This window comes from Mycteria americana, chromosome 6 (genome assembly GCF_035582795.1).
Source record: "Mycteria americana isolate JAX WOST 10 ecotype Jacksonville Zoo and Gardens chromosome 6, USCA_MyAme_1.0, whole genome shotgun sequence".
Classification (NCBI taxonomy): domain Eukaryota; kingdom Metazoa; phylum Chordata; class Aves; order Ciconiiformes; family Ciconiidae; genus Mycteria; species Mycteria americana.
In genome coordinates this window covers 21,654,083-21,679,746 of record NC_134370.1, presented here as the reverse complement: position 1 = coordinate 21,679,746, position 25,664 = coordinate 21,654,083, and the positions used below count along the sequence as shown (strand labels likewise).

The 25,664-nt window shown below is 41.1% G+C and overlaps 2 protein-coding genes across 7 annotated transcripts in view; one reads left to right on the top strand and one right to left on the bottom strand.

The window, feature by feature from the left end:
- Positions 1–1,647, top strand: part of MAPK8 (mitogen-activated protein kinase 8) — a 48,636-nt gene extending 46,989 nt beyond the window's left edge. For 5 of the 6 annotated variants that reach the window (XM_075504942.1, XM_075504946.1, XM_075504945.1 and 2 more), the window contains exon 12: positions 708–1,647. In XM_075504942.1, coding sequence (XP_075361057.1) covers positions 708–853 — 146 coding nt within the window. In that variant the 3' untranslated portion in view covers positions 854–1,647. Of the gene's footprint in view, positions 1–702 lie in introns of all 6 variants that reach the window. The other variant, XM_075504947.1, reaches the window with a different exon arrangement.
- Positions 1,648–8,207: 6,560 nt separating this feature from the next.
- ARHGAP22 (Rho GTPase activating protein 22) overlaps positions 8,208–25,664 on the bottom strand; it is a 141,913-nt gene continuing 124,456 nt past the window's right edge. The window contains exons 6-10 of the mRNA XM_075506593.1: positions 25,366–25,498; positions 20,567–20,640; positions 18,603–18,724; positions 14,883–15,786; positions 8,208–10,533 (exon numbers count right to left, since the gene is read on the bottom strand). Coding sequence (XP_075362708.1) covers positions 10,305–10,533; positions 14,883–15,786; positions 18,603–18,724; positions 20,567–20,640; positions 25,366–25,498 — 1,462 coding nt within the window. The 3' untranslated portion in view covers positions 8,208–10,304. The remainder of the gene's footprint in view (positions 10,534–14,882; positions 15,787–18,602; positions 18,725–20,566; positions 20,641–25,365; positions 25,499–25,664) is intronic.

The following is a 25,664-nucleotide window of genomic DNA, read 5'->3' as shown; positions in this document are numbered from 1 at the left end:
AACCAATACGTACATCTATTAAGTAATGAAGCAGGATTTCTAGGTTGCCTGCCTTGAATATTCCCTCTAAACAGAAAGGAAAATGATGGAGCACTTTCAGAAACTGTTGCTGCATTTTGGAGCAAAATGTGATCATGGACTGACCATTGACAGGACTCCATTTGCACTGTTGAAAAATGATGGCAAGAGTTGGATAACTAACTGTTGCTGACTCTGCTGAGAGTTCACTGAAGTCCAGACTCGGAAAAATCACTGCGTATCTGTGATTGTATACATTAAATGTGGCTGGACACCAACTATTTCCCAGCCTGAAGGGGAGGATCTGATGGAAAAAAGCAGTCCCCTTCTTTCTTTATCTAAATATGTAGATATATTCTAGCTTTGGGTCTCAACGTTTAGTAGGATATCTTAGCTCTGGCTTTATGCAGTATTATCTATGTTTGTGATTTTTAACCTTCAGCCATTAGCATTTTATTGTAATTTGGCAGGTGTCATGCCATGTGAGTGGTTCTCGGCATACCATTCATTAAGCCCCATATTAAAGACTTGTGGGTTTTATTTATTTTGACAACGGATTGAGACACATCTCTTCAAACTTGCCGAAACAAGGGAAAGCAGTGACTATTAGGAAGAGACAGACTAATGCAAGTACTGAACCGTGCAACTGTATCTGCAACTGATTTGCTGTTTTGTTTCTCATAGCACAGGTGCAGCAATGATCAATGGCTCTCAACATCCATCTTCATCGTCATCTGTCAATGATGTGTCTTCAATGTCAACAGATCCAACATTGGCCTCTGATACAGACAGCAGTCTAGAAACCTCAGCTGGACCTCTGGGTTGCTGTAGATGACTACTTGGTCTTTCGGGGGGTGGGAGGGGGGTCCTTTTAGTCATTAATAGGGCACCTTTAAAATTTGGTGGTATTTTTGAGTGTTTTTTCAAAAATAATTGTAGAATTCATCATAAAGTGCTGTAATTTTAAACTGTAAGTTGTGTTAAAAGCAGCCACTTTTTTTGCTGTAATTAACTGTAAAATATTAAACCTGATAATTTTTATTGTGGTTTTAAAATCTGCATATTTGCTTTACTATTATGCTGCTGATCTTTTTTTACTGAATTTGTAAGATTTGTTTTATCAAAGCACATATTAATGTTGTGGTCATTACCATATAATGAATTATTTAAGATTTTATAGGTTTTCAATTTTTTAATTAGAATTTTATGCCAGATGTTTTGTTCATGATATCCTTCAAGGTTTTATGCTTGGTCCTGTGTCCGTGTCCAGGTGGAAGGGGAGAGAATTCAGTGCAGCCAGCTGTAGTTTTGGGCATACTACTGTGGTGCTGGCAGTGAACAAAATCCTCTTTTATTTTGGCCACTTGCCTATAATACTTCAGCAAAAGCAAAAATTAGTGAATTTTTTTAGAGAAACGGTGTACAATCCTTTGCAAAGGAACCTCATCTGAATGGTTTTATGAACTTAAGAAAGCAAGTCATATCTTCAAAGCTGCAGAAATATCTAGCCTAACAAAGCAAGGTGATGTTTTCTGCAGAGTTGTGGCATGCCAAATCTTGTGATCACCATAAAACACGAGGATACTTCATGAATAATACATTGCAATGCAAATAAACTGTTTACTTCTAGCTTGTAGCCTGTTTTTGTACACACAAAACGAAGTGTATCCAGGATGTCTAGACTGCCATGAGGGAAAACTAATATGCTGTAGCTATACTTTCATGTAATATGTGATTCTTGGGAGTTTTGTTTCTTACTAGTTTTGTCTACTAAGGCGAGTGCTTTTTGGCTAGAAGAGGGAATGACATGAATGCAATAGGGGCAAAACTTCAGCTGTTCTTTCTCCACCAAAAGTAACTGATTGCTAAAAAACATTAAGTGGTAGGAGAACCTCAGGATTTCTGTAGCTAATGCATTAAGTGAGCAATATATGCCATCCAAAGGAGGGAGAAGTAATGCTGTATAAATTAATATTTATCTCTTTCATATCACCATGAGACCAGTGTAGCAGAAATCTTAATAATGGTTCATTTTATGTCATAAATATTCACCAGTTTTCAGCACTGAAGCTCCAGGTTTCAATATACTTTTTAAACAAAAGATATATCGAAATATATAGAACAGTTACTAAATAGTCATGTAAAATGGTGCTGCTCCTCACAGAAGTATTTTAACTGTTTACATTTTATATTTACAGAATGATTTATGTATAACTGACTTAAGTTTATGTATGAGTTAATCATTCAGAATTTATTCCTTTGGAAAATGCAGATTTTTAGTGAAGCTAGGCTGTATAATTGATTGCCTTGTGTAGATGCATATTTTGTGTAGTGAATTAGAATGTGAAGAGGAATTTAAATTAGTAATGCTCACAAAAATGAGCACAAAAAAATACAGAAGTCTTGCCAGGCACAGAACATCCGCAAATCATGTAACTGGCTACAGAGGTCATCCAGGAATGACTGATGCTCTTCAGTGTGGTTCCTTCTGCTCGTTGGGTTAAATAGGTATCTTTCTGAAGTTCTAATTGAAAGAGGAAAATTTGTCTTTGCAGTAAGTTTCAGAAAAATAGAAGTGATAGTAATGCTTTCAATATCTAACATGTCTTTTTAAAAAACATACAGGGTTACAAGGAATGGTAATGTCTCAGAGATGACTAAATTGATAAACAGCACAGTTGTTTTCCTGGCCTGGCTAGACTGCTGGTAAGTGCTGTATGCGTGTAATTTTGCTTTCCTCACTTGTATCTAATATTTCAATATTGCCTTTCTAAACCACATTTGTTAAGGCAATTATTTTTACAGGATTCTGCCAAATTGTATATTACCTCAGAATAGGCAGGACATGCTTGGATTCATCTAGCACTGGAACATAGAAAATCTGCTCAAGTTGAACAGAGACCAACACAACAGTCTATTTTGTAATTTTTTATCAAAGTTTAAGCTGTGAATTAAGCCAAAATTTTTGGTCATACAACAGTACTCCATTGTTATATAGGGTCAAATGATACTCTGGTCAGCCCAGTGTAATGAAGTTAAGGCTGATAAAATCAACTTCTGATGCCTGTAAGTGCTGTTACAAACAGACTTTGGTAAATATAATTCCTATTTAAATTTGTTTTGGACCCCTCTGGATTCAGTGGTGACTAAAATATTTTGAAACTTTAAAATAATTTTTGCTATCACTTTCCAGTGTCCTAAAGAAAAATTGCTTTAAAATGAATATTGAGTGAAATAGTTACTAGGCTTTTATCACAGTGTGCTATCACTAGTAACTTCACTGAGTTCATAAGCTCTAAGGAGAATTGAGCTTTTCTTCTTTTAAGGTAGGGTTGATGAATGGGTGGGACTGTCGCTGCAACCCATTGCAGTATGAGTGAGCTATGTTTAAAGGGATTATTTCAGTAAGGTCAGAGCTTTGCCTGTGGGAACCTAGAGTTCACTTTTGGCACCATCTTCACAGCAAGCGTTGCTTCCCCCCCCACCCCCAGTTGCTTGCATTTTAGGCAAATTGAAGTGATGGCAAATTTCAAAGACGGGAAAATCAGATTCAGTAACCAAATTATCACAACAACATGCTAGTCTTAACTTCCCTTTTTATTTGTTGAAATACAAAATTATTTCATAGATAGTTGCACACTGCCACAGATAGCAAACAAATGAGTAGCTAGGGTTCACCTGTCTTTGTCTATTGCTATGTTGTTAGCTCATATACTATCTAATACACTGTACAGTTTTATTCTTAAAGTATTATTAAGCTTTATTTTAGTCTATGATTCCAAAATCTTCTCATGACAATGGGCTTCACTAAAGTGCATGCAACTTTCCACTTGTAGGGGTGTTCCAATCCATTGGGAGTTGGTAGGGAGTGAATTACAGTGAGCTGTGCCTGATTTCTTGTGTCAGGTGAGGTTAAAAGTTGGGCAATAATAATGAGATTAATTTCCACCTTCTCTGGTCAGAGCTGTGGCAGGCATCAAGGATAAAATAGCTCCTCTCCCTTTGTAGAAGTAGGTTCCTCAAGATTTTGAAGTAGAAATGGGGGGGAAGTTAGTTCTGTGACTGTGTGCTGCACCTCTGCTCTGTGAAGTCTTTGTTAATGCAAGACAACGCGGTCAGAATTGAGGCTTTTGTGTGTTAGTGTGTGTGAGAAGCTGGACTGCCAGAGCAGTACCCATCGGTTGAACAGCCTTAGACCAGCCGGACTGAGCAGGTCACCTCTAGTGCGTTCATTCTGCTAAGCTGAGTAGACATGGCACTTTTCCCTACGTAGGTGCTGTGCAGCTTGAGTTTTTAGTTTAGAAGAACCTTACTACGCTATATGCGATAGTATCTTTCTGGGTAGGAGTTCCAGCTAGACACAAAGATAATACCAGCATAAATTGTTCAGTAAGCCCCCCCTGCCAACACAGGTGTGAATTTAGGGGAGGATATGGCGAGCTGTATTTGAGGTGGTCGTGGCAACAGCACCCTCTGCTGCCTCAGCGTCCAAGTAAGTAGCATGTTACTGATGTGGGTTTGTTTTATGGAAAATTGCTTCTCTGAACACAGGCTATTTCATTAGAGAGCAAAAATTAAGCACCTTGCCAGGCATTTGCATGAATATAATGCTCCTGCATTCCTGTATATGGCATTCATCTCAACATTGCATAAAGAAAAACCATCAAAAAGCTAGTACAGGCGGATAGTTCCTACCCAGCCAATAATCCAAAGCATATGACATTAAATGTTTCTCAGTTAAGATCATGGGAGAAAGGGGAGAAGACGGTTCAGTTTACACTTGGTCTTACTTTTTCGAGTTGCTAAAGGAAGTGAATTACGGTTTCTAGATATGTTTTTATTTGCTGTTGACAGCAGCTTGTCCATGCTGTTGCCTTTTTTTTTTTTTCCTATTAACGTTTTGGTTCTTACATATTTAGTTTGAGGACTGGAGTTGAAAGAGAACTTGTCTGCGTTTTTCAGTAAGATTAGAAAGAGGGTTTTAGTGGAGAAATGTGATGAGACTCTATTGCCTACCCAAATTTTCAATTCATTTAATTTATTCTTAGTTAAGGGCACTGGATAAAAGCGGTATTTTCAGTGATCTCTTTCACTCCCTTCTCCTCCTCTTTGGATATCTCTGCATTATAGAAACGTGTTATGAATCAGATCACATTGTGTTTCTACTTCTGCAGTTAAAAATTTAAGCTAGGTTTTCTTGAACTACCTCACACAAACTTTCTACGTTTCTTAAGTAAGCAAAGCTAACCCTTGCTATTGGAACTACACTGAATGTGAATAGAAAAATACACTTCCTTTAGAAAAATAAACCTATTGGCCAATGTTGAGACAATATCAGTAAGTATGTTTCTTATATATTTCACGTAAGATGTTCATGTGTAATATATAGCTTGTGTACAATAATGTACATCTAGAATATTGTGTTAGCTGTAAATTGGTGATTTTATTATTGTAGTCTGGTTTTGTAGGTAAAAATAGCTTACTAGTAATGTCAGCTCATCCTTTACATTTTACAAAAGGAATAATTCTTGGTAAGCTTTGCATACAGATGAATTACTTTTGTAGGCCCAATATCTAGTCTATTTTTGAGAGTTCTTTAACTTTTATTACTAAAGTTGAGAAAAACCCCCTAATTATTGTGATCATTCCTTCTGCCCCTTTTGAAATATATTCTTAATTTTATTTTGTCCCAAGAAATACGAAGGGGAAGATACACCATTAAAAATACTGGGAAAAACTGTAAATTTTTTTTTTTCTTCCCCACATTTGATACCTTTTCCTGCTTTTCCTTTATTCCCTCCAAATAAGCTGTTGGTGGGGCATTACTGAGAACATTGTGGTTTTTTTAATCATTCATGCCATAGGTCATTACATGTGCACCACTGGAATGTATACATTGTTATCTAGTATGTCAATTGGTTATAATGATATTTTAAATAAAAAAGGAAAAAAAAAAAAAAACACAACTGACCACTATGCATTTAGTGCTTCTTCATTACTAGGCTGGAATGGATTTCATAATAAGGCTGCAGTTGGAGTTTTATTAGCATCAGTCCTTCCTGAGACTGCATCTGTTTTTAATGGTACTTAAAGTCCTGCCTTGTGTGTGAGCTCACTCGTGGGCAAAGTGACATGTCTCTTCCATTTCTCCATTCCCATGGGCTTTGGATGTGCCACACCCTGGTAATACCAAGTGTGTTTGCGACTGCTGGGAATCCATTCTTACTTCCTTGCTGCCAGCTCTAGCCACCTTCTTTCCTGGAAATACAGCTGCCGAGACCCTGCGTTGCAGAAGAGGTAAGCCATGGGCTGTATGAAAGGAGGGCCCAGTCCCTGTGCCCTCAGGAAAATCTTTCTCAAGACTGAGTCTCAGAGAAGCCCGAAGGATCTGACATCTGAAGAGCTCTTACTGGAGAGCTAACTCGGGTGCCAGGACCACTTCCTGCGCTGGCACCTCTGCAGTGGGGCTAAATCCTAACGTAATGCATTTCATTGCCTTCATTTCCAGCAGGCTCTCAGCGTTTCTTTAAATGCAGACTCAAGATGCCCTTGAGTTGTGTTTGTCTGTGTGCTGTTACATTGTCTTTGCGTTCGTTTTTAAGGGAACGGTACTGTGACCGTGGGCAGTACAGTGCAGGCTGCTTTGTTTCTCTGGACCAGCTATTTGTGAGGTGCTCTTCTAGGAATGCGGCGAGGCTCAGAAATGCTCTTTTTTATTTGTGTATGTTAGCATAAAGTGTAGCCAAATCCAAGTAATGTATTAATATAGAGCAAGGCCTGAGACAGTTTTAGCTCTGCCCGGGATTGGTCTGTGGGCGACTTCAGCCCAGAACCAAAACGCTCTCTAGTGCTGCTGGCTTGCATAGCTCTATTTGGTGAATGTAGATAATTCAATAAGCTATCATTATTAATTTTCCTTTTTATATTAGAAATACCATGGAGACCTACAGAAGTTTTTTGTTATTCTGGAATGCTGATGTTTGGCTTTGGATTTTTTTTAAGCATATGCTTGTGTTGGGTTTCTTTCACTGAAATTTTTTTATACTTTTTTGCCTGTGTAATACTGGAAGGGATGTTCCAGGCTGGGAAGATTGCACAGGTAAAGCTATGGTAAAAATGTATCTACCTGATTCAAGGAGCCTTTCATCATGCCTTATTAATACTAACAAACCTGTATCTTGTAAATGCTTGCTAAGAAAGCTGGCACTTTAAACTAGGGGCTGTAATAAGCTAAAGGTCTGCAAAAGAAGGAGTGCTGTCTCAGATCCATGAAGTTGGCAAATGATGTGGTGGGAAGGAGAGTACAGAAACAGGAGTTAAAGCTAGGAAAGAGTGTATAATTTTCCTCAAATGAGGACATAGCGTTGCATGAGGTTGTGTACAACAGCACAAGTGTGTTCCCATTTCTTGCATAATTGCCCATGATGGGAAATTAATGTTATGCTCCTGTTGCTGTGCTTTAGAGTTAGCATCCCACTGTGGTGTGCTTCAGCATGAACTGGGTAGTTTGCAGCTTCTTGCAGGCTTTATTTACTGCAGTGGATCATCTTCAAAAGGACCTGAAATTTATTCCTTGTGAACAAGAGGAATAGCTGTTGCTGGAGCACAACAGTCAACCAGGAAAGGGTTAGTTCCATTAATCAGTTTGAGTAGATACAGTTTCATTTGTGATACTGAAAAGAAGAATGAATTTTATCCTGGATGCCAGATTAAGATTGTGTAGTGCTACGTAGCTGACAGATGATCCTATCCTGGAGCTGAAGATTTGGGACAGGTGGGTTTGTTCCCCAGTTCTGCTATATGTAATGGTTACCTGAGTTTAAATACTTAGAGAATATCTAGAATTCCAGCTGCATTTGATTTCACTGAGAGTTAGCCAGCAGTCCTGTTTAGCGCTTGTCTTGCATATTTGTTTTTTAGGCTCCCAGTCAGCATGGCTCAGTTCTTAAATTTGTAGCGTGCTAGAACTAAAGAGAGTAGTCTGCACTTGATACATACAGGAGATAATGCAATATAAATAGTCTAAGAGATGGGGGCTGGCAGGATGGCTAAAGGTACCCGTGTTGGGGGCATTACAGTAACCTGGTTGCTACTACTACTTGGATTGAATGCCTCAGTAGAAACTTTCTTTTTACCAATCCTGATGTTCTAATTGCAGAGAATTACTTACAACCCAGTTCGGGCCACTCTCTAATATTAAGGTTTATTTTGTGATGACTGGCATGGTACTTAATGCTACCTAACCCACTATGCTGTTCCAGCTCAAAATCAGTAACAACAGTTGCTTCTCACATTATGCACCTTAATGCTGCTGTTTTAAATAGGCCATCGTCTTCCTTGCAGGATCTTCCTTGCAGTTGTGACTATCAGTAATAATACAAGGGGGGGGAGCTAAGGGTGCCGCTGGTGCCTGCAGGTGGCAGGCTGCTCCCGGTGAACGCTCAGGTACCAGCCCCGCTGCCTCACACCAGGCACAGTACGGAATCCAGCACAGCTGTATGTTCTGGGAAGAAGGGAAAATGTTTTGAAGTAACTGAATTAACCTATCCACATGGCTTACTTTACCACCTTGCTTGACTTGTCTTAAGCAGAAAAGATTAGGTTAAAATGTTTCTTTTTGCTCACTTTAAATGGTTTACATTTCTATAGGAAGGAGAAGCTTTACAGTGAGGTAGAAACAAGTTAACTTGTAGATATTTAAATACTGAAATGCCTGGATATCTGTCAGATGAATGAGGAGGAGAAAGTCAATACTGAAAGGTATACAATCTGCTGCTACATAAAAAAGCCCATTCTAAGGTTATTTCCAGACAATAAGTTATATTCTCTAGTAAGAAAAGACAGATTCAGGTCATTTTTTTTAAATACTTAAATGAAGCAAGCACCTTCACTACAGTCTATACTTTCCCTTTAGCCAGCTCATGTTGTCGTGGCACTTTTCCATTAAAAATCCTTCTCCTCTGAGACTCCTGAGCTGCCTCAGCTGTCAAAGACACATGCCAAGAGAGAGCGAACAGCGCTGTGAGTGCTGGGCTGGCGCATGGAGTTCAAGCTGAATCTGGTGAAACAATATTCCTTGTGCAGGCTCCACGTGGCTCAGGGCACCAGAAATGTTATGCAGAACTTCTCTTGAAGGAAAGTGAGCTCTGGCAGCTAATTACTGGAAATTACAGCTTTATTCTGATGATGTTTCTTTAGCAGAAGCAATGAACTTAGGCTACTGGGTTGTCTACTATATTCCTCCTGTCCCCTCACCTCCCTGTCAACTAACAACAAAAAATCAACTGGTGTCATGAGAAACATTACAAGGCAGCTAAGCATAAATTGTCCTGGGAAGATTAAAGCTAGATCCCACCCTTCCCCCTTTCCAGCACTAATTGCACTAATTTCTCTTACCATAGGTTTTGCTATTAAAGTTTTATAGATAAAAACCCTCAGCAGTTGGATGTGTTTTGATGATAAGAATCTTTCTTCTCCTACCTTGATGTCTGATCAGTACATATCAACTTGTGAGATTTTTTCTTGCAGCTAATACTGCTCTATTTTTGGCTCAAAAAACCCCAGATACCTAGGGCAAAATGTGCATATGTAAAGTTCCATGGAGTTTGTGTGGCCAATCTGATTATTAATCACACTTCAGTAAGTTGCATTTTTGTGAAGCACCAGAACTGTTCAGTGAGTAAGGGACAACTTTAATGAATTGTCAAGATTTTGGTATCTTCAGCTTGTCTGTAGACTTTGTTTTCAAACCATCTTCATAAAATAATGCCAATTTGTGGAATGAGAAGTTTGAACAAACTATGTAGGGAGTGGGGAGGAAAAACACCTCATATTAAACCCATATGCTAAACCACATTGAATGTGGTGACATACTGGAACTGCCATCTTCCCAAGCGCAAGTGGAGGAGGCCCTCAGCTCCCGGCTTAGCCTGTCCATCAGTTCCGGCCATCCCACCCACCTTGCAGGACTTTCCACTGTCCTTTGGTGCAGTAAATCCAAAGATGGCAGCAGTACAGCTATGGAGAATAGTGTCTTTTGATTTGTGGATAAAAAGGCTGCCCACTCTTTCTTGGCAATCTGACATCTAAACTTTTCAAGCATTATGTTTAGCAGTCTTTCCCAGCTGGCCCAAATACTACAGCACATGTAAAGACAACAGAGCAAGTGTCACCGAGAGCACAATCACTGTAGAATTACTCATGATACATGAGTATACCAGAACAAAATGTGCATTTTCACTGCTTTTGCCAGAAATAGAATTTTCTATGCTGTACATCAGCTTGTTCTACTTGGGGACTTTAGCACTTCGACTCCCAACAGTTAAACATCCTAATGTTGAAAAAAACTCTTCCATTTCCTTCTGCAGGAGGTGATTTCTCTTCTCAGCATCCTCACGAGCACGTTCAGAATTCCTCAGCTTTATCTCCAGCATCGTGTATTTCTTTCGTTCTTGGTCCAGTTCTTCTTCTAACCTAACCACTTGTTTCCGCAGGTCTGCACTTGTTTCTTCAATTCTTAAAACCAAAGGAGAGAGAGAGAGAGAGAGGGAGAAGAAAAAAGAAGGGTTTTTTTAAGTGGCTGGATAAATACTGCTGATAGCTGTAATAAATATAAGTTGTTCAACTTAGAGCTAAAATATCTTCATTTAAGAGGAAGTTTTAAAGGAGGGCACTAGTTGCCATTTCATTAATGTTGAGTTTAAGGGCAGAGACTCCTTGAAAGCTGGAACCTACTCTATTTGTATCTTGAGAAAATATGCTCTAAAGTCTTACAAAATGATGCTTACTTTTGGGCAACAGATGAATGTCTGAGGAGATATATTAACTCCTCAGTTAGGCAGAGTTCAAATATATAATTCCAAAATAATCTTTTAACCTGTTTTCATCCTGATACTGTGTTTGCCTATATGCATATCCAGTACAGAGGAACATCCTTGGAGGTCAGGTAGGAATGAGGTCACAGTCCTTCCTCACCATCCATTTTATGGTATTTTCTGTAAAGTTTGTCACTGACATGGGGGTGGGGGAATAAAAGTTTTTCATACTGTACAAGATTTTACAAACCCCAACTATTCATATGAGGAAGAATCTGAAGAACAGACCTTAAATAGTTCATCTGTGCACAAAGGTCTAATGCAAGACTCAGAGCTTTTCTCTAAGGAGGTCAAAGAACACGGTTCATGGTTTTTTGATTTGAAACAAGTGCAGAAGGCACATCACTTGCTGTCCTCCCCATCATGTTTCCTAATCGCAAGATAGAGTAGTGGTGTTAATACAGAGGAGGGAGTATATATATCCAGATATGAATTTCCCATCACTAGAATATTCAAGAAAGGGTGATTTTACAAATTAAGCTTTTCCTAGGAAAAGTGTCCTCTGTTCTAACTTAAAACAAAACAAAACAAAAAATCCCACCACCTCTTATACTGATCAATCAACCTAATACCCAACTGTGAAGCTGGGGTGCCTGGCTTCCCTGTGAAACTGTGAATGGGTTATTTTTAGACAGGGTAAATGACACTCAACAAGGGCATGCTACAGAGTGCACACACACACACACACACACACACCCCAAAAAAAAAGGGACCTTTGTGACAGTCCCAGAAGGGTCTGAATTTGAATTCTGTTTTGTGACCACCAAGAGGCAATTCTGCAGGCAATGCAGTGCATCCCCTTAAACTGTTCCTTCACATACAGCTAAGATGGCAATATGATCATTGCCACAACTTTCATAACAAATTAGAAAGTCACACATAGGTGCACTGATCACCAAGTCCAGCAGACCAACAGCTGCACTGATGAGTGAACAGAAATCTGCAGTATGTCTGCAAAAAACTGCCCATCTCAGTGAAGGCAGACTTTTATCACCCAGATTGCTGTCTTCTGTAATACAAGAGGATTTTTCTGAAGCTAGGATGCTTCCCTTCCTCCCCCCTGCCCCTTACATTTTTGTTATGTCCTATGGATCTGAGCTACAAATTAAATTTTTCTACCATGCAGTTTTAGGGGTCAGCTACAGCAGCCTAGACTAGCTGTCCATGTTCTGAATTACATAGGGTCACAGGACTTACTGTGTTTCTACATACACACACAACATAATAGTCCTCTCCAAGATGCTTCCAGTCTTAAGAGTCTCAGGTGGTAAATGTGAATTACTGAAACTCAACAGAGAATGCCTCATAATTATACTAAACCTCGAGGGAGAAATGCTCTGGAACAGACTGGTTACAGGAAGGCCATAAAACTTGCCTCCCTCTGACTAAGAGAGAAAATGGGCAGTTGATGATGATAAATAACAGCTTTTCCATCAGCAAGTGTTCCTTACCTCTGCCCCAGGCAGGTACTGACTCTGCTTTCCCTCCACTTGTGTATGTGCCAACAAAAAGCTCATATTCCTTCATTAAAACATGCCCTGCTACACACACTGAGTTCTGCAAACCACACAAGCACATGTACAATTGTAAAGGAACTAATGATTACTTTTGGGGACTAAATTATCTTCAATATAATAAAGCTAGTGAAGCAGAGCCCAAAGTTATCCTGTTAAGCGGCCTCCCTTCTTTGCTAGTTAGCTCCTGTCTTTCCACAGGAGCAGACTTTCATGCGGTCTCAAAAGGAACATATTTTTGCACATGTAAATTGCTGCAGATGTAGTAAAAACATTGCAAAATTTTTGAGAGCTGAAAAACTTGGCTTGAAATTCTTAGCCTTGACAGCAAGACCCTTCGGGCTGTAATCCTGAACAGCTGGAATCTCCTGTTTAATACAAAAAGGCAGTGATTGCATCTTGCCTGGTTTTATGAAACTATTAGTTCATTAGGCATTTTCCTCTTAGCTACTTTGCCCTGTGAGACCTGGCCAATTTATAGTCCTCCCCTCCAGCCACAGTGCTCTGTCCATGTCCAGCTGAAGGGGAATAGCAGGTGTTAGAGCTGAAACAGCTGAAAATGCTCAACAGCTGGAATGAAGAACAAGTCTTCTGGATGTCCCCGATGTCAACAGCTGAAGGTCCCGTTGGAACAGTTTTACTGATAAGAGGTGGAAAGCCATCTCTTCCTCCAGGCACCAGGTAAAAATGTGTAGATCCACATTTCCGAGTTTTGCAGCCTGGTCTCCTTTCTGTTTATTACTCTCTATCCCTGCAACAAGGCTTGCCAGGGCAGCTCTGCAGAATTAAATGCAAGACACATACCCTCATCTCCCTCCCACTCTGCATCAGTAGGGCATCTAAAAAAAAAACCCCACAAACAAAAAAAAAAGGCAAGCCATCCTCATTCACAGACCTTTCTCAACACACCATGCTAGCAACTAGTCTTGTTCTCCTAAGCTCTTCTACCTAGAACACGACAAAGCGGTGGGTAAGCTTTTCTCCCACTCTGTGTTGTTAGGCGGGAACTGAAACTGCTACGTGGCCTGATTCTCCTTCCAGCCTCACGTACCAAGGCAGTACAATGCAAGGGGCAGAAAAGCTGCAGAGGCTGGCAAGCCACCATCATAGGAAATCATAAAATACAGCAGGAAGGTATCAAGTGAAATTCCTACCTTAACAGCTGACCCACTGGAAGAGATCACAGTTCAGATACATTTTTGAGAAATTTAGCAAGAAAAAAAGAGGCAACAAACATAGCCTAAAGCTGTGCTATACAATCCCTACAAAGAGTCATATGTGCTTTTGGTACCATGTTTGGGAGACTGATTGGAAATTGAAGCATGTAAATGCTACCAGAGTTTTAATAATTGAAGGAGTGTAACATTAACACCTTAACACACAAAAGAAAGCTGAGAACTCAACTACTTCTAAGAAATGGGACTACAGCCCTTCTTCAGTGCAAAGTACCAGTGCTGCACAGCCCAGGCCAATGATGATTCCTCTGTATTATAACATGGTGTGCAATTTTGTATATGGCTGTATATTAAAACATCCAATTCCTTTAAGCAACAATATTTCATGTGCATATTTCCCTGAGTAACTGCCTGAAAGTCATTCTATTAAGCACTTAACTCATAAAACCTAATAGACTAACTCACATGAATAAATACAACTTCCTAGTTATTAATACTTTGTACTTCCTACAGCCCCTGCCCTCACACACACCTCCCTGAAAACTGGAAGGAATTTTTCTGAGCACAGACCTAAAGTACAGCACCAGCAGTTGCAGTAAACATCAGAGTGGGCAAAGACCTGCACAGTTCACGTATCTGCTGTACAAGCAGCACCTTGCTGCTACTTTGAGTCAGTAGCTGGCCAAGTGAGCAAAGGACCACTACAAGTACATCAAAAATCAAAAGCAAGGTTTCTAGAAGTTCAACACAAAAGGGCTGCTGAAAAAGTTGTAACTGAGATGCAGTCCCAACACCACCAAAAACACTCCTGGAGAATAGTCAAAATCAGTTTCCTGAAGAATGTTTCTGTTGGGAAAAGCAGCAAGAAGCCCTCAATTTCAGACTGATTTGGTACAAATCTCGGCACCTGCACAGACCAACAGAATTCCTTGTTGAGGCCTGACCACCCTGGGTCCCAATCCCTCCCTTCAAAACAGATGTTTGCTATGCTGTTTCTCCCAGGACACTGACAAAGAGCAGACTTTGGCATTACCTGTGCAATTCTGATTTCCAGTGAAAACATAGAATGTGAAATACTGGAATTCCCTGTGTGACAGAAATCCCTTTTTTTTGATCGTCTCAGATCAGAGGGAGAAAAGTTAGATTCAGAGAGCAGTGAGGAAAGAGCAGAACCAAATCTGCTGTCTCCCAAACTCAAACTCCAGGTCTGAGAACCTGATATGCTTGGTAGCCCACGCCCATGTTCAAACCAGGGTAATGCTGACAGATGACTTCTTTGTCCCCCGTGCAGATGACATTACCTTTTGATACTAGTCTCATACTCAGTCCTCTGTTTGCTCAGTTCTGCCTTTAGCTCCACCACCAAGCTTTGTAAGGCCCTAGAGCATTTGACAGAGTCTCTGGAAGCTGCAGCCGGGTTGCTCTGTTCACTGCTGCTGCTGCTACATGCTTCAAACCTGTCAATGCTGTTCTCCAGATCTGCAGTCTTGACCTCACTCTGAGACAGTGAGCCCTGAGTTATCCACTCGGTTTTGAGAGAGCTTAAAGCAGAAGAGTCACTGGCCCGGCAGGCTGGACAGCTGCTGACCGAGTCCACCATGGAGATTTCACATGATGATGTAGACCATGTGGTGCTGGCCATACTGTGTGTGCTAAGGGAGAGGCTGGACGAAGGGACGTTGTCGTAGGTAGAGAGTCTCTGGGAAGAATATGAGTCTTTAACTCGTTCCCCAGAGGCTGTCCGGCGATGGCCTCGGAGAGAGTACAGTCCATTCATCAACCAGTTCCCACTGGAGGAAAGGTTGGGGATATCTAACGATGAGCTGCCCAGCTTTGGACTCACAGACCGTGCTCCCTGCTGGCGGAAGGAGTACTTCCATGGAGGCAGTGTCTGCACTCTTTTGTTGGGGCTGGTGGCAGGCTGAGTCAACTTGCCACTGTGCTCTGAAGGCGTGTTTTTCACCACAGGTCCAGGAGTGGCCTCTAGTGCCACAACATTGCTAGAAGGCAAATCAGCAGGGCTGGGAACACTGTTCTCCGACCTGCTGTCCTCCCCGTCCTCCTCGGAGATCCACTCCACAGTACTGCGCTGACGCACAGGTCTGATTTCCATCTGGCTCCCTGGCACATCTGCCTGAGGAACAGCAAAGATTCGCCCCTGTTCACTTATCAGCACTGTCATCAGGTGCTGAACTAGTGAGGTGCCTGTGGGGAGAAAACACAGGCAAGCAGTTGAGGAGACATGGAAGACCTCGGACACTCATCCCCTGTCTGTGAGATGCCCTGGGAGCTCCTTGTGAGGCAGGCCTGTGGCCACCACGCGCTGCGATGGGTCTGCACAAACAACTGCTCTGGGCCTCTCTGTACAGGACTGCAAGAGACAGGAATCGTTTTTTGCTGGAAATAGGGACTGTGAAGGATGCAGGTGTCAGTCTGACTCATGAAGGTAGCTGACTAGCAGAGTACAAATGATCAGTAGCAATGATTAATAAATTGGCCTTCTTAAGGACACCTTTTAAGAATGACAGAGGATGATGACACCTGGAAAACAGGGTGTGTCTGTACTATACCATGGCACGGGGTTCAAAGCCAGCATCAATCTCAGCATGTGCATCCATGCAGGACCGCATAGCCCTGTGCAGAGACGCATGCTGGATACTGAACACACTAACCTATTAGCTGGGATGGAGCACCTCTCTGTCCAGCTTCCAAAACCAGCAGGTTTCTACAATTATGTTGCACCCAGTTTCATAGTCTTAACAGGCCCAGAGCTAGCATTTACTGAAGAATCTGTAATTTCAGCTCAGGCCGCCTGCTGCACTCTTAGTGTATTGAGAAACTTGGAGAAAGTACGACATCTGTATGATACATGCACCTGCAGAAGGTGTACAGCAAGTACAGAAAGTACTTGCAGGTATTTAAATCCACAGAAATGAGTTATTGTTTTCCAGTAGTGGAACAGACCAATATGAACTAATAGAGAACATCACTTGCCAAACCTAATACAAAGCATTTTATGCAAAAGAGGAAAACCTTAAAAAGAGCAAATATGTAATTAATTCTATCTTTAATCATTGTCTGAAATAGAGAATGAGACCAACATATTCAGGACTTCAAAGATAAGATCCTGAATTTAATAATGAGGTTTCAGCCTGATAGCAAGAGGTACTGAGCTCACCTACAACTTCTATTTTATGTCTGTGAGTACGTGGAGAGAAATAAACCTCTTTCGAGATAAGGCATTCCTAACAATTTAGCTGTCAAACTTCAGATATTTCTATTTGAAATTCATGGTTTAAGTTTGAAGAGAGACACAATTAAAGTTCTTTTTGTTAAGAACTGGCAGCAGTATTTTTCTGTATCAGTTGATTTAGCAGATTCGTATTACCCTAAAGCTAAGGAAAAAAAAATTATTGAGAGTCTTTCCACTTCCCCATTATTTCTATATAACCAATCTTCTGTCCTCAACTAACAATAAAACAAAACATTCCCAGTGCTGTTGCTTACAAGTATAATGATTAAGTCTAAAAATCCAGCCACCAGATCCCCATTTTTCTACAGTTCAGGTCTGTGGTAATGCAGAATTCTAGGCCAGGTCACTGTAGTGTTTTTATATGATGATTAGGAGAGACCATGACACCACAGCATCTGTGGCACCTGTGCACCTACACACAATATAAGCACCTCTGCCATCGGCTGAACTGCATAATGAAATGCCTGAGGGGAACTGAACTCACCTGTCATCTGTACCAACTGAACAAAAAGCCTGTTGTTGGCCAAGGCTGCAAGTCTTATCAACTGCTGGCCAACTGGCCATGAGGGCAAGTCACAGCATCACACAACAGATTGAGGTTTCAGCTATTCCCACCTTTGTAATGCTGAATAACGCAGCATCTGCTCCTGCACGCACTCCCTTTTTCTCCTCCCCACATTTTTGTACCTTGCCCCCTTCAAGGGGGAGGTCTCAGACTACCCTTAGTAATATGGCCCACATGTCTGTGGCAGGCTTCGAGTCCCTGAACAACTATAGTGTATATGCTCTGAAGTTGGCCTGTTACCTTAAAGTGGGTTGCCATCTGTGGGGCACACATCTACAGTGCCTTTCAGAGGTCACTTGTGTAGAGCTAAAGGCAATGCTGCTACTAAGGTGTGATAATGCTGGTGTTCTGTGAAGGAATTCCATCACGTGGAACACCACGTCAGCTCTCCCCTACAGCTAGGGAGCAGTGCCAGGGCCAAGTTCAGACATCCTGGGCACAGCATCTCCATCTGTGCCTAATGCTGGACGAATCCATCAATTCTTTTTGCAGACTTGCCAAGATGCCACAAAACTTGATTAAAAGACCCTGCTAAAACTTGCACCAGAGTAGTTGTGCTCCAGTGTCACCTGGGAGAGGGGCTGTATCCCACCCCTAGTGTCAGCCCGTCAGAGATCATGCCCTGTGCATTTCCTGACCCATATGGAAGTAGATAATTTTCAAGCTTCGGATTTTGACACCCAAAATTAACAGTGATTTTCAACTTATTCATTGGGTTCTGTGAAGTTCTGACCCATACACAGCCTGCTTAGAAGACAACACTTCTAAGACACCTAGTTATAGCTGCTGTGGCACAGCAAAAACTACAGTACGTCTTTCATTGTGGGCTGGATGTCATTTACAGGGAGCTGTCTAACCACCCGAATGCATCAATACTAAACAATAGCAGTTTGGTACTTAAACATGGTCATTCTGAAGAACATTTGAGCTTCCATTTTAGCAGTGGGTTCAGAAAGAGTTTCACATAACAACTTAAAACAGGGCAGAGGCATCCCTATGTGGTGGAGAGGACAGATGCTCCCAGGCCAGTGGTGGGTGGGATAACAGAGGCCATCCCCTCACAGGCACTGACGAAAGGGATTGCTTGACTTGTTACTGACTATGCAGTCAAGTAATACACCTACCAACGAATGTATGACTTTCCGCATACTCTTACAGCTCCAGGACACAGGTATTGTGTTATCTCACAAGAGTAGTACCTACCTTCCATCATGGTCACTGGATCTTCCATTTTGGGTCGTAATATATTTGGTCCAAATACTGTAGCCAGGTTCTGGACACTCATCTTGTTAATGCTGGAGTGAGCCTGAACTTCATCAAGGAATCTTGAAAAGCCCCCCAGAAAAATCAAAGGAGGAGAGGAATAATAAGTAAGTCACTTCTCATAGTTAGACTCTAGGCATTCTGGGGCAGGAATAGTTTTGTCCTGTGTTTAAAGAACCCTGGTACCTGAAATGCTCTTAAGGACTAATACAGCTTAGATACTCGGTAATAACCCCAGATCACTCCTAGTATATGAACAAGAGAGGACAGGATCGTTTCTGCCAAAGGTACCAGCCTACCAGGGATTCAGCCTTCTACTGGGTATGAAAGTACAGATTTTCACAGTTTTATAGGAATTATCCAATTACACAGATTGATGTCTGCCATTTTTCACTTACAGATATAACAGAAGTAAAAAGACATTTCACTCATCCCCTCGTCCTAGAACTAGCAGCCTGTGGAAAGAGCTTTGTTGCTTGAATCTAACAAAATACAGATAAAGAGGTAGCCCAAATGCTTCTTGTGAATGCATCAGCTGGGCAAACATCAATACAAGAAAAAGACTATGCAAGCCAAAGGTAGCACATGAAGAAATCCAGACAGACTGGCTATCCATATGTATAAGCTAGAAATCAGCAGAAAGTTTCTAACAATTAATGTTTTTGTAATTTGGAACAGCCTCCCAATAGGAGTTATAGTAAGAGAAAGGCTGTAACAAACACCTAAATAGCTTGTACATAATTAGCCAAGTTGTAAAAAGGACTATATGACATGCAGACCTACAATAGCAGTAAATAGGACTCAGTGGCCTCAAAAGTGAAGAGTCTTACTCTGTCTGTACTCTGTTTCCTAAACTATTGTTAATTTTTGAATGATTGGATGGGTTTTGGCAGGGAAAAAGTTTCCTTGTCATTCTGCACTACTTGGCCAATTTTTGAATGCTTCTACTTGCAGCATGACTTTTCTAGGCACTCCCGTTTTTTCCTGTGGCTTTGCCCTGTGCTGAGACCCAAGAACCCTCAGTTTTCTTTACTAAGTCAGAAGCAAATTCTACTTGCCTTTCCTTTCCTCAGTTCTTCGCTTAGAAACATGTATAATTATATTCTGCTGCCTCAGCCATTCATGTTTTGAGGTGCTTAGATATTAAAACAAATGGCTATAGAAGCACATAGCAAGCCAAAATAATTTTTTTTAAAGCATTCAAAAATACATTTAGAAAATGCTGTCTCTCTGTACACTTGGGAAGGGCTTGACGTATCTTGAATAAGTCATGGGCTTCATGTCAGTGTTTGTGTCTACTGTCTGCTCCAGATGTGCAAATCCCACTGGTCACAAAGCGACTAACCACCACAGAGACTAGAATACAACATAAAGTTCACTATGTTGTATCTAGGGTAACAGTCCATTCCAGCTCCCAAAACACATTCCAGCCCACTTTGCAAAAACTGGGAGAGTCAGCACAGCGATGAGGGGAGACAAGGCTGAGGAGTCCCTGGTACTCCAAGAGGAAGCCACTCCCAAACCAGAGCTGAGGCCAGACTAGCTATTCTGACTGCATCTGCTACTCAGCTTGTCATAAATCTTTCAAGTGTGCAGTACCTGGAAAAAATGCCTTTCTTTACTGGTCTTTAAGTGCTTCTGAAATAAACAATATAATATATTAGTATCATTCACACCTGCTGCCAAGGCTGTGGGTGACAACTATTTGTTTGGCTGACGCTCTTGGATAAACCAAGAGCTTCCTTCAGGCAGACTGCACATTCACCTCCACATGTTTTATAGGAGCAGTAACTTACATGTAAGTGATGTTTGAAGATTCATACTTTCAGAGTAAATTATTTGCATATAAGACTGACCCTCACAAAGCTTAGTGGCTTTTCCAAGGGTTAATTAATTTCACTTACTTGCATATGTATTTGAGGAGGTTGTAGTTGGCTTGGGGCAAATTCTTCACCTGTTTAACCAGTTCCTGGGTACCCTGAGGGGAAAAAAAAAAAAAAAAAACAAGAAGGAAAGCTATTAATATAAATGATGCAAAGCAGACGTGACTTTCCTTCAGTACTACAAAGTCCTCTTTCCAGAATCAAAACTGTGAACAACAGATGATAACACAAGGAGGTTTTGCTTTAAAAAAGGTGTCATCCAGTGTGTTGTGCCTTACCAAAATCCCAACGTCCAGAACTGGATTCAGTTCTCAAAATCAGTGGAAATCCTCCTGTCAACTTTAATGGTTGATGTAGAAGCCTTCAATTAGTGAGGCCTGCTAGTCTTCAAAGTCTGCCCACTGACTTTGGTATCAATGTACCAGTAAATGTGTCTTTTCAGCACCTAGCCTATTTGAAACTGAGGCATTGAGTGTAGTATAAATACATGGCAGTAATGCTCAACTGAGCAGAGGAGAGTTTTTTCTTACAAAAGCTAAATGACATTCCAATTCAACTACCTCCTTTTTAATTACTTACTTCCATTTGTAGTCATTCTGAGCTGTGACATACTTCCTCATAAAATGTCTGTCTTTACATTAAAATGTAAGATGAGATATCTGCTGGAGGAGTGACTTAAAACCCTGAAGCTACTTAAATCATCTAATGAAAACCTCTGACTCAGAAGGCTATTGTCCTTCCACAGTCCCAAGCATCATTTGCTTGTTCCTGTCAATGCTGCAGTTGCCCTGGAGATTATTTGCTTATTTTTTGAGACAACTAAACCTTTTGTGGGAAAACAGGTACCTAAGCACATTTGGGAAGAGTGGTAGCTGCTAACTAATGATGGAGGGCTGCTAACTGCCATCATTATGGAGAAATTCCAGAAGCAGCTGGTTCCAAGCCAAAGAAGTGCAGTTGGACATTAATTTCAAACTTTATTAAGGGCTGTTAGGGAGGGAATTCTGTTGGCCAGCCTCTTGCAAGATCTTCCTGATTTCTCTGGTCCAGACAAGTCAGAAAGATCCAGAGAGCAGTTTATATTCCTACCTCCATCCTTAACGTCCTGAATGCATAGACACTTTTTTATTCTATATGTCCCAGCACAAAAAAAGTCCTCTAATAAAAAACTGAAACTTAAAAAAAGAATTCTTAAAAGCAGTAAGTCCTTTTTAATTCCTTAGCTTACAAATTGTGCTGGTTTAACAGTGACAACAATGGAGACAGCAATAAAAGACCAGTCACTTTTGAAAATCTCAATCCTCTTTTTTAAACTTCTGAAAACATTTGAATCAAGGACAGCTGCTACTGATGTGAAGGTTAAGGTCAGTTGTTCAGGTCATCCAGCTTTCAAGTGAGGAGTTTGAACTAGAAATAGACAAGCTAACAGACCTAATTCCCTCTTGAGTTTTCCTCTGTAACCCAATTTATTTCAAAGACAGAAATCAGGATGGTCTTTGGTACTGTATTTCAAGTGCTCTGAATTAAAATACCATGGCTCCACTGGAGGCAAGAGCGGGCTTTGGAACAGAAACTGCAGGCACTTGTGAACAGCTGGAAACATGACCTAAAAGTACAAGATGCTCCCTGAAAGAAAAAAAGGTTCTACAAATGTATCATCCACGCTTTGTCATGAGGAATCACAAACATAGTATTACACAGAGACTATCTTCATATTCATCAAGGTACAAACACTTGCCAGGTTAAAAAAAAGCTTTCTCTCCTGCTGCAACATTTATCAGCTCTGCCACAGATTTGCACCCACCAACCACCTGACCAACAGATGGCACAAGGCTGAGCCTAGTAACACCACAGCAAAGGCGTGAAGGAAAATGCGACCTAGAAACAGCAGCGTTATTAACAAATCGCACTGATCATGCTTATGGCTGCAGCCTAGCAAGCAATAGAGGCACTGCACTGTCATTCATCATGGTATTTTGCAGTAATAACTCTTACCTCCTTGAAAATGCTGCATGTCTAATTTACCACAGATGCACGCTTTCCAAGAAGCGATCCCAAACCCAAGGATTTTGTAACGTATGTAACAGTTCACCACCAATTAGGAGCTTCTAGTTGGGCTGGAAAACTGGGGTGAACCCAGATGTTCACCCAAATTCAGAGCCCTCTTTAAAAACTCAAAGCCACGCGCTTAGCCCACTGAACTGCTGTATGCATCTCTAGAGTACAGGCAGCAGTGAAGGCTCAAATACTACCACATCAAGTCAGCTCAGACTCAAATGACTTTTTAGAGATTTGAAGATCTTTCATTCATTCTTACTCTAAAATTGTTTTTCATTTTCAATCCCTCCTCCCAACCAGTTCGGATCAGAATCAAATCTTTTTTAATGCTGCAGTCCTGCTAAGATACCTCGAGGCCTCAGCACAACCCAAGGTCTGTGTTACATTTCTGTTTGCATTCCAACACCAGAGATTAGTTTGGTGCAGAATGAAGATGAACAGCCATCTGAATGAAAAATGGAAAGCTTAGGGCAGTGCTGGAGTATTTTTTGCTGCAGATGGAGATTAGGCCAAGCTAACATCATAGTAATTTATATTTGTGGTCACAATGTAGCAGCATGAGGTGCCAACAATTTTATCTGAATGGCTATTTTGCCTTAAGTAATTCTGGTTTTATTGGGGGGTGGGTGTACAAAACTAAAGAAAATTATATTTTGGGTCTAAAAGTCTCATTCAAAACTTCCAAGTGAAAAATGAAAACAAAATAGTACTTCAAATTAAAACAATAGATTGCAATTTGTTGTTTCCAAATACTTTTTCAAAATGAAACGTTTGATTTTGAAATTCCCTGCTTATCATTTTGTGCTAAAAAAATATGGTTTCAAAGAAACCACGTTTTTGAGCAGGGGGACTTTCCATGTGAGAGGTGAGTCAGGCCCTACAGGCTGGGTATGACTTTCTGCTACATTCTGATCCACGTGCTACTGTGCACGTACAGCCTCTCCACCCTTGGTGTGTGCACTCCACCTTCCTTTCTGAAAAAGTAAACAGCCCTTGTTGAGGTTCCAGATTTTCCTGACCAAAAAAAAAAATAGTTATGTTTACAACAGCAGCTTAACAAGACAACTTGGTGCTATCAGCAGTACTGTATTTTGTAAGCTTTCATTTTGGCTATCTAGTGCTCCTCATCACCTTTCTAATCCAAAGAGAATACTGCACTACAAGTCATTTGAGACTGGCCTTGCTCCCACGAAACCAACACAGATGTTGCTTCCCAAACTGCTGCAGCCTGTGCAGGCAAAATCAGGCAAACTACGTAGTTAATAAGCTGAGCAATTGATATACAATTATGTTTGCCCAACTTGGCAGTGTCTCTACTCTTGTGCAATAGTGCTTAATGGATCCAAAACTTCCCAGTCTGCACATCTTATGACCAAAATGAAACCAGCTCCACTGCCTTAGAAATGCTGCTGTTTCTTGTGAAATCAACCATTGTGCTGTCTGTAACATAGCACCGTGCAGAGATGCCCGAGTTGACTGAGGATAAGGCAGAAAATGAGCAAGTTTTGGAGCTAGTAGACACATACCTGTACCTATTAAAAGACAACACTAGTGCACTGACACACTGATGTGGCTGTGTCCAGGACACACATGCATATCCATGTGTGGTAACATGCTGTGTCATGCACAGAAATTTGCTTTCTCAGAGTTGGCTAGAGGGTACATCATGTGAGTACAGATAGTAGCAAACTTGCCTTTTATCCATAAAAACTGACATTACCAGATAGGATACATCTGATGTATGCAAACAAGCATCTTCCTGTGGGCATCATGAAGGACTGAACTAAACTAAAACTTGAACTAAAGGTGAACCCCAGGCTCTCAGTAAAGAACAGTTTTTACAGTCCCCACCAGAGACAAAGATGTGAGCATGCTCTTGAGCCCACACACAGAAAAGGGACAGAGCTGTGGACTGCGACTTGTAAGCCCTCAGGCCTTTGCTTCTTTAGCTGACACTAGTAACAACCCTTACAGCTTCTTTAAACTTCTGTTTTAGAAGGTGGCACAGTTCCACCTGCATTAGACCAGATCCAACGTGCCTTTGCAGTCAGCAAAGAGCTCAGGCATCGCCACAAGAGGAACAATACGGATGAAACAGATCAATCAATCATATTGTAAATTATCCTGCTCCTCCCAAGTAGTGAATCAAAATTTCCATGATTGCCACAGACTTGGAGGTTTTTGTCAGCCCCTTCCCTTGCCTGGAAACCAAAGAGAGGAACATCATAAAAAGGTTCTGGCAAAGTATTCATAACATTATTTCTCCCATTTTGGGATAATATCATAGCCTGCCTTTTTGTAGTGCCTTTCCTCTAAGAAAAACAAAGACCATCAAACTGATCAACGTCTCATCCACCAAAAACTTTGGGAAGCAGAACATGCTGTTCTGATATATGAAACTGAAAAAAAAACAGAAAAAGAGAGTGACTTCATACCGCTTGCTAATGAGTCAACAGCAAGGCTGGGAAAGGAACCCTACCAGATCTCCTACCTTGCATCTCTTGCTGATTATGCTACAGAACAGCTTTGTTCAGAAGAAAGAAGCATCAGGCTACACAACTGACTTCAAAAAAGCTCCTGCTTCAAGCAGGAGCCTGTGATATTAATGCTCAATTCATGGCTTCCGGAAAATTCAGGGAAGGTTCCCAGAAACTTCATTGATTTCAATCAGGACTGAAGAGTGAAGAGAAGAAAGCTGTACTACATTGCATCTTGGGAACAACCTTCAAGGTACAAGAAGGCAGATTAGAAGGACTACTGACCTCTCCCTCATCTTTTGAGAGTAGCTGTCCACAAGAAAGAAAGTCTTCATATTTGGCAAAGGGGATGACAGGCTCTGGCAGCTCTCGAAGGTAAAGCTTCAGGAGGGACGCCACAGTGTGAACATCCGTGTTGCTGCAATAGAGAAGAGGGAAGGAAATTTAGAAACCCACACTACCCCAAAGCTTGATGCCTTTTGTTCAGGGTGCATCAAGGTCCCTCTTAGGGACAGGAACAAAGTAGGCACATGGAAGGAAGCTGTTCTGCCATATGTTTGTACTAGGCAGGAGTGTCTACCTGG